The 9,172-nt window shown below is 25.2% G+C and overlaps 4 protein-coding genes across 4 annotated transcripts; 1 reads left to right on the forward strand and 3 right to left on the reverse strand.

Annotated features, from left to right (window-relative positions):
* Window positions 1-115: 115 nt before the first annotated feature.
* DICPUDRAFT_158748 (uncharacterized protein) lies at window positions 116-1,573 on the reverse strand (the record flags this gene model as incomplete). Its single annotated transcript, XM_003293784.1, has 1 exon — window positions 116-1,573. The coding sequence occupies one exon, from the start codon at window positions 1,571-1,573 to the stop codon at window positions 116-118; it is 1,458 nt and encodes a 485-aa protein (XP_003293832.1).
* Window positions 1,574-1,724: 151 nt separating this feature from the next.
* Window positions 1,725-2,530, reverse strand: DICPUDRAFT_84348 (uncharacterized protein; the record flags this gene model as incomplete). The annotated part of the gene is made up of 3 exons (XM_003293785.1): window positions 1,725-1,948; window positions 2,103-2,196; window positions 2,285-2,530. 3 exons carry the CDS (start codon window positions 2,528-2,530, stop codon window positions 1,725-1,727), a joined length of 564 nt encoding a protein of 187 aa, XP_003293833.1.
* A 150-nt stretch (window positions 2,531-2,680) lies between these two features.
* Window positions 2,681-3,930, forward strand: DICPUDRAFT_84349 (uncharacterized protein; the record flags this gene model as incomplete). Its single annotated transcript, XM_003293780.1, has 2 exons — window positions 2,681-2,926; window positions 2,986-3,930. The coding sequence occupies 2 exons, from the start codon at window positions 2,681-2,683 to the stop codon at window positions 3,928-3,930; spliced, it is 1,191 nt and encodes a 396-aa protein (XP_003293828.1).
* A 114-nt stretch (window positions 3,931-4,044) lies between these two features.
* DICPUDRAFT_158751 (uncharacterized protein) lies at window positions 4,045-8,001 on the reverse strand (the record flags this gene model as incomplete). The annotated part of the gene is made up of 2 exons (XM_003293786.1): window positions 4,045-5,475; window positions 5,548-8,001. 2 exons carry the CDS (start codon window positions 7,999-8,001, stop codon window positions 4,045-4,047), a joined length of 3,885 nt encoding a protein of 1,294 aa, XP_003293834.1.
* Window positions 8,002-9,172: the final 1,171 nt, after the last annotated feature.

Raw genomic sequence — 9,172 nt, forward strand, 5'->3', positions numbered from 1 at the left:
CATCAAGAATTTATCATATATCATATATATAGTGTAATATATATATTATTCATATATATTATGTATTATATATGATTAATATTATTATTATATTAATATTATTATTATATATTATTCATATTATTATTATATTATTATTATTATTATTATTATTATTAATATTATTACTATTATTCATATTTGGATTATTTTTATTACTATTATTATTTATATTATTTACAGGTGAAAAATTTTGTATTTTATCTTGAGAATATGTGTTCTCCTTATTATTTCTATTTTTATAGTTAAAATCAATTTGTTGAAAAAGACTGTTGTTAGAGTAGGTATAATCCTTTTGATACAAATAGTCATTTGTATAGCTAAAATAAAATTCTTTTCCGATTGGTAAAACAAAAAATATTTTAGTTGTACGCAAAATGATCTTTGAAACAACATTCTTCCAATGATTCGGATTTGAGGTATAGTTGTCATCATTTTTCAAAATTAAAAATAGTTTTAACTGATTTTTGTGAATCTCTATAAATTTTATAAAGCTTGATATTTGAATAAACTTTTTAATTCCATTTGCTTTGCTAATGAAATCCTTTGCTCTATCCTCCTGCATCAACGATTGGTTTCTTTGTTGGGACAATGAATTTGATGATGGATAGTGATGAATGAATTGTTGTATTAAGTTGTCAATAAATCTCCTTTGTTGGTCGAACGCAAACTCTGAAATTAATAAAACTCTTTTAAACCATGCATCACTTGAATTATCTCCTTGACTTGGATATTCATTTAGATTTAACATTTCTCTACACAAGTCGCAATCATAACATTGCATAGCAACTTCATGTCTGTATAGCTTTTCTTTGATATCATTCTTTAAAATCCTCATGAGTTTCTTTTTTTCATACTGGTGGTACGAGTCATTTGAATTATAATGATTCTCTCTAAAGTATTGAATTTGTGGGACCACAGCTTCTATTTTTGACCTTAAAGATCTTCTAATTAGTTCTGATTTAATTTCATTTAGACTAAATGTTTCAATCCATCTATTATTCGCTCTAAATTGTTTTTTTCCTGCAATTAATAAAATTTGATCTTTAGTCTGAGGCATATTTCCATCATCCATTTCATTCATATTGGCATCAGAGTTGACATTATTCATGTTATTTTTACCATTTGATTGTCTAGTATTGTCAAAATTATGTGATGGTATATTTTCATCATCATCATCATTATTATTATAACTGTATTTATTATAGTTATTATAGTTATTATGATTATGATAGTTTCTATAAATACTATTGTTATCAAAATTATTACCTCTTCCAATAGAACTGTTAAAGCTATTAAAACTGTTATTTTTTTTTTGGCCGGGCAAAGTGGGGGATGATGAAGCAAGAGAAATTGGCTTTGTGGCTGTTGTTGTATTTAATCCATTACTGTTACTATTTATTTCCATTTCATTATAATAACTTTCTAAACTTTCATTAGTATATTTGTTACTACTGTTGTTTCTATTGTTATTATGAATATGATTGTTTATATTACTAACAATGTTATTAGGATTGTTTTTATTATTATTCATAATTTACATGTTTTAAAAAAAAAAAAAATTAAAAAATAAAATTTTTTTTTTGAATATTTAAAATTTTTAATAAAAAAATGAAAAAAAAAATAAAAAAAAATAATGTAAAAATAATAAAAAATAATACTTTTTTGGTTACTGTTTAATTCTTTTATTTATTTGGTTTTGAGGGTGAGGATATAATTGTAGTTTCATTTAAAAAAATTTCGTTAATTATTGATATTTTTTTATAATCTATGTGAATATCATTTGACCAACATGTTATCATTAACAATAGTTGTTCTCTATCTTCTGACACTAATAAATTATCTACAATTTGATTTTTATTTTCTAAACTATTTATATACATTGTTATTATATCTTTTAAATATTCGACTGTTGTTTTTGTTATTTATAAATATTATTATTATTATTATTATTATTATTATTATTATTATTATTATTATTATTATTATTATATTTATTTATTAATAGGGTTAATAGGAGTATTTTTAAGGTAAATAAAAAATAATAAATTATAATATCTTACATAATTTTAATTCTAATTTTGATTCGTATGTCGTTGGATTCTTAGGTATCCTTATACTATTTAAACTTTCTTCCATTTTCTCGCAAATTGCTTTCTTTATAATTTAATATATAAAAAAATCTATTAATTAATAACCCCCAAAACAAAATATAATTAACTGACTATTAATAATAGAAACATACCAACTCCAATAAAGTTGAACTTAATTTTATATATGTTTGTTGAAGATCATTGAATTGCGTTTCTTTAAACTTGATTTGTAATTCTATATTATCTTTAATTGAATCGTTGTAGTCGTATAAATCTGTGTATGATAGTTTTAAATGCTTATTTACTAAATCGCTGCATAATTTAGTCCCTTTATCTCTAAACGTATTCCATTGATTTGATAAACTTTTAAAATTTTCATATGTTTTAATAATAATCATTTATTTCAAAATAAATAAAAAAATAAAAAAAAAAAAATAAAAAAATAAAAAAAAATTATTATTAAAATTTAAAAAAAATAAAAAATAATTTAAAAAAAAAAAAATCAGTAAAAGCAAAAAAAAAATCAAAACATTCATTAATTAAAATGAATGGGTTCAAATATAGCAATTGATGATATTAAGAGAGACGCATTCAATAGGATCGTCGAACATATTGGAACATTTTACATAATAGACAACCCGATGAATAGGTTAATCATTGCCAATTCCACAAATAGATACACAATAACTTTTTATGATAATGGAAATGTATTGGTTCAACCCCCAAATCTAGAAATTAAAAAATGTTGTATTGATAAAAATTACAAAAAAAGTAGCGATATTAAAACCACCACAGTATGTAAAAGACACCCCCAAACCAATTTTTTATTTTAATATTAATATTAAACTTTTAGATTTTACAAAAAAGAAAAATAGACGATCACTTGGATGAACCTATTAATAAAAAAAAACTCATAACCGACTATTTCCCCACAACTTACACCAACACTAAAACGACCAATAATAAAATAGATGGCAATATAGACAATTGTAATAATATAGATAATAATGCAAATATAATTGTTGATATATCACCCCCTCTTTCCCCTCTTTATTTCGAACTACCACCAACCAAAGGTAATATTCAAAAAGAAACTAAAGCACATGAAGAAATTTCCAATAATATAGATATAAATAGTTTAGAACCATCACCACCACTTTCACCATTAACATTCGAAATCGGTGTCAAAACCGTACAAAATAATATAGATAATACAGATAACAATACAAATAATAATAAGCCAAAAATTTTAATTTTATATAGCGAAAATAATAAAAATTCAAAAAATAAAATAGTGGAAATAATCAATGATTTAAAATTGTACGATATAACCACCATAATAAATAGCAATAAACAGTCAAGCTTATTCCCATTAAAAGAAATTGAAAACAATGCACCAAATCATCAATGTACAATTATAATAGTATCTAAAGATATGATTTCAGATTCATTGTTTTTGACAGATTTAGATGAAAACGATGAGCCTTTAATTCATAGATATGCAAGCCCACAGGTTCAATTTATTTTCGAAATTGGTTACATTCTCGGCTTGATCGGAAAAAAAAGAGTAATATTTTTAGAAATGGATGAATATTATAATCAAAATCAAATAGACTACAATAAAAGCTTAGAGTTTCAAAATATTATATCAAGCTTTAACAATGATAGTATTAATTTTTTATCATATAATAATAACAACACCAATAATAATAATAATGATATTTTATCAAACACAAATCAACAACTTTTTAACTTTATAAAATCTATTGTAGAAAAAAATTTAAACAAAATAATATAAATATTTTCTTTAAATAAAAAATGTAAAATATGGAAATAAAATTGAATAAAAGATTGTATTGTTATAAAAAATAAAAAATGAAAAAAAAAAAAAAAAAAAAAGGTTTATTTTAATTTATTTTCTTCTTGATTTCATTTCTTGGATGTGAGCTTTTTTTAAATCCCTTTCAGCTTTATTAATTTCATATCCATATTTTTGCTTGACTGATAAATCTGGACCCATCATATATGCAGTATCACTATTATCCGTGCCACCATCTGAATTTGTTGATTTATATTTATTACTAATAGAATCTCTAAGCTCCTTATCTGATTTTCTTTTATATTCTTTAATTTCCTCTTCTGTCATTCTCCATAGTTTTAATGGACCCTGTTTTTGTTTTTTATCTTTATCTGCTATTGATACACTTGTTGTTGATGGTTGTTTTTTATTTGATTGATTTGGTAAAGATTGTTTTTGTTGTTGTTGTTGTGATTGCTGTTGTTGTTGTTTGTTTTTTCCTAAATTATAATTGATTCTTGATCCATTCTCTTGAATTAAATTTAAATTTGAAAATTGTGAAACTAAATTAAAAATATTGGTTTCATTTGATTGAATATATTCTTTGGAGTTTGGATCCAATAAAACATCAGAATCCTTCTTTAAATCTTTTTCGGTCTTTTTAATTTCTTCAATTAATGATTTTTTATCTTTGAATGATTTTATATCGCTTGAATCATTTGATATGGATGATGGTTGATCTTTAGAAGTGGTATCTGATTTAATTTTTTTAATTTTATTTGATTGTTGTTGTGTCTGTTGTTTTTTCTTTTCGATAATCTCTATTAAATCTAATTTGATTGGTGGTAAATGATAATTATTATCTTCAGTATGAATATTGACTTTAATGTGATCAAAAACTGATAATACAATTGGTTCTGAATGTTTTGAAAGGTGAATTTTTAAATTTAAATCATTGAAATCGATTTTGGTGACACTACCATATGACTCTGGGAAAACAGTTCCTGGTGAAACGAGATACTCGGACTCTTTAATTAGGAAAACTCTTGATCTAAGACCAAATTCTGGAACATATACAACAATACCATTGGATCTAATATCGGTGATGATAGCTTCCACTTTTTCTTTTGGCTTTAATTGGAAATATAAACTTTGGAACAACTCGGTAGCATCTCTTTGAACTGTCTTTGAGGCTCTATGTCTAATATTAAGGTGATCTGTTAAATTTGTCATTGAATAGTTATCGTATGGGTTAAAATTACCAGGTTGACCATTTTGAGTTAATGAGTTCCATAATTGTCTATGTACTATGATATCTGAATAACGACGAATTGGTGATGTGAAATGTGTGTATTTATCAAGTGCCAAACCATAATGGTAGAACTCGTTTACATTAATTGAACCGGTAGAGAAATAAACAGCTTCTGATACGATATTTACTGTTTTTAATTTTAAAATTTGATTGATGAAATGGTCATTGCTATCCTTAGCTTCACTTAATGATTCTGCTAATTCTTTATTTGTTTTAGTGTTTAAATCAAAACCCTAAACAAAATTAAATTAATAAACTGTTGTGCTTTGAAATATAAATTATAATATACTATTGTTACTACTTACACATAAATTAAATAAAGGTTTAATTGATTCAAAATTAATTTGGTTTGGTTTTGGATGTCTACGAAGTAATGATGATGATGGAAATGATGAATAAATTTTTGAAGCTACTGATGAATTTGCTAAAATCATGTATTCGGCAACAAGAGAGTGGATCTCTAAATCATTTTTTAGGACAATTTTTTCTGGTTTACCTGGAGCATCTTGATTGAATTGAAATCTAACCTCTATACTTTCTAAATCCAATGCACCATTATCTTCACGATTCTTTTTTAATAAACGGAAAATTGTACGTAAATTGATCAAATCCTTTTTAATGTCACTAATTTTTAGACCATTGAAAACACGATTACGGTAGCCGGCATTCTTTCCGCCATTGGTAACATCGGTATCTTTATCTTTTCCATCTACAACAACACCATTAATAATATCTTGAGCCAATTGGTAATGAAGTTCGCCTGATGAATGAATAATAGTACGACCAAACCATGTATTTATAATTTCGCAAGTTCCTCTCTTAAATTGCCAAATGCAACTCATTGCGCAACGTGGAAAACCTCCTCTGAGTGAACAGACATCCTCGCTAAGTACTGCTGGTAACATGTCAAAACGACGATCTGGTAAATAGATTGTAGTGCCACGACGACGAGCTTCGATATCTAATGCTGAACCCTCCTTTACAAAAAATGATACATCAGCAATATGAACCCCCACTTCAATAATATCGTCGGATGGATATCCAATAGAGATTGCATCATCAATATCTTTACTTCCCAATGGATCTATACTCATGGTGTGATGGTCATTAAGTACTCTACGATACTTGAATTCTTCTTTTGGTATTTGCCAAGGTGCTTCTTCTGACGACTCTGGTAAGCATTTTAATATAGATGTTGGCCATGGTTTTAATGAGATGTCGTGCTCTACCATCAATGCTTGGAGCTCAGTCTCTAGACTACCTGACTCGCCAATTGTAGAAACGTAATGGCCCATTGGAGATTTCGAATTTAGATCCCAGTTATCGATTCTAACAATTAATCTTTTACCAATATATTGAGCTGGGTTTTTTGTTGGTACTTTAATGATTGGTATTCTCCAATCGAATGGCACGACCATCACAAAATTTGTAAATGAATTGGTATTTTTTTCGACAGTACCAACATAATCTCTCCAATTTCTTTGAAACACACCAATAACTTTACCTGTTGGGATTTTTAAGTCTTGATTAGAAACTTTGTTATTTTCTTCTGAATCTAAAGCTCCACTGGGCTCTTGTTCTTCCTCATCTGAATAGTCTAATTTAATTGATGAATCATAGGGTATCCACTCAGACTCTGGTAAAAGAGCCACACCAACCTTGTCCCCATGAATCGAACGATTTTGATTAAATTTACCAATAATCATAACCTTATCTCCATAAAAGCTTGCATTAGTTTGGTTGGTTGCAATTCCTGAGGAGCTTGATATCTTTACGAATGCCTCTTCCCTATTGTGTGAATTGTAATGTATTTTACCACTTACAATATTACCAGACTTTAACTCGGCCTGTAAAACATCGTCATTTAAATATCTAGTGAACAATGTATTTGAAGCTGAACCATTGGTTGTATTCTCTAATTGTTGTTCTTTTTTAGCCTGTAATAATTGTGTAATTGAATCATATAACTCTAACAACTCTTTATTATTATTATTATCACTGGATTTTTTATCACCATTTAATAACTCCAAGTACTCCAATAAAGATACCACATTCAGTGATTTTGATTTTGCAATATTATATAATGAGCTTGATTCGTCTGATGATGGATCGCCACACACCAAGACCACTCTATACTTGGATGAGTCAAAATGATTTGTATACCACTCTACTGCTTTACAGATTAATTTATTTTGATGGGTTAACACTGAATCTTGATCATTTCTGTCTAAAAATGTTTCTATAAAAAGCTCATTACTAAAGAAGCAACTACTACGTTCTGCAAGATTGACGAATGACTTTACTCTTTCGAAATGCTTTGGTCCAGAATTATATTGTACATATTTATAGATGGTCTCCAACACAACTATATTTCTTAAAGTTGTATCTGGTAGTTCTAAAACTTCTAAATAGTCTATAATCGTCGAAACATCTGGAATAATGATATCTTGTTTTACATTTGATGGGCCCATCTGTAATAATAACTGATTACCCTTCAATGACTGGCTATCGACATCTTGATTAACATTTGCTACATTGCTCTGTTGCTGGCTATTAAGTTGCAATAGTATATTATCTTTACATTTTTCACATTGATTATTCCTACAAGTTATATCATTTCTTAAATACTGTTCTTTGGATATATATGAAATTCCATCACCAGATGCCAATTTCTTTGGAAAAAATAATGTAAAAGATTCTTCTATCTCCTTATTTATTATACCCCTTTGATTTATATCATTATTATTTAATATTGTCATATTTTAAATAAAAATAAAATAAAAAAAATATAAAACTGGTGAAAAATATAAAAAAAATTTTAATTAAAAAAATAAAAAAATTTGAAAAAAAAATATTTTTTTTTAAAATTATATTAAATTGAAAAAAAAAAAAATTTATAAAAAAATAAGCAAAGAAATATGAAGAAACTAATGAAAGTAATCGAAGATATCAGGAAAATAAAAAAAACATGAGCAAAAATATCGAAACAACAACAAAAACAATATTAGGTGTGTGATCACCCATGAACCACAACAGGTTGTCTACCTATAAAAATTAGGAAAAATAAAATTTGTATATTGTGATGTATGTTATATATACTTTTAGTTAATAAAAAAACAATTGAACTATTTTTATTATTTTTAAAGAATCATAGAATGCAATCATTATATTTGAAAAAAAAAAAAAAAAAAAAAAAAAAAAAATTTCTTTAAAATTTTTATAAAATTACATTTATATGGAGTTAATTAAAATTTATAATAATCACTTAATTTTTTTAATATTTTACTTTATTAATCTCTATAATTATTAATTTGATTTTGATGTAGATTTTTTTTTTTATTTTTTAATTTTTTCACTGCAAATCAGAAAAAAATTGCTAAATTTGATTATCAAATTTTTTTATTTTTTTTTTTCTGAATTACAAAATTGTCTTTTTTATTAATTAAAAACAATGATGACATCTATTGAACAAATAAAGAAAAAAATTTAGTTTGTGTTTAAACACTAATCTTAAAAAATTTTAATTTAATTAAAAAAAAATTTTTTATAAAACTAATTCAATAACCCCACATTAAATTTTTATTTTTTTTTAATTTTTAATTTCATATACCACATAAATTTTAATTTTTTAATTTCATTTTTTTTTTTTCTTCACTCACTCTCATAGCATAATCTTTTTTTTTTTTTGTAAATAGTAAAAAATCTTTGTAAGTATAATCTAATTTTTATAATTTTATTTTTTTCACACACCATATTAATTAATTAAAAAAAAAAAAAAAAAAAAAGAAAAATGTTTGTTTTAATAATTGCAGTTATTTCAATTTGTTTATTATTTTTTATCATCAACCATGGCATCAAAAACAACAACAACCCACCAAACCCACCAAACCCACCACAACAACAACAATCAAAACCAACAATAACAACAAT

Source organism: Dictyostelium purpureum, assembly GCF_000190715.1.
Source record: "Dictyostelium purpureum unplaced genomic scaffold DICPUscaffold_470, whole genome shotgun sequence".
NCBI lineage: Eukaryota > Evosea > Eumycetozoa > Dictyosteliales > Dictyosteliaceae > Dictyostelium > Dictyostelium purpureum.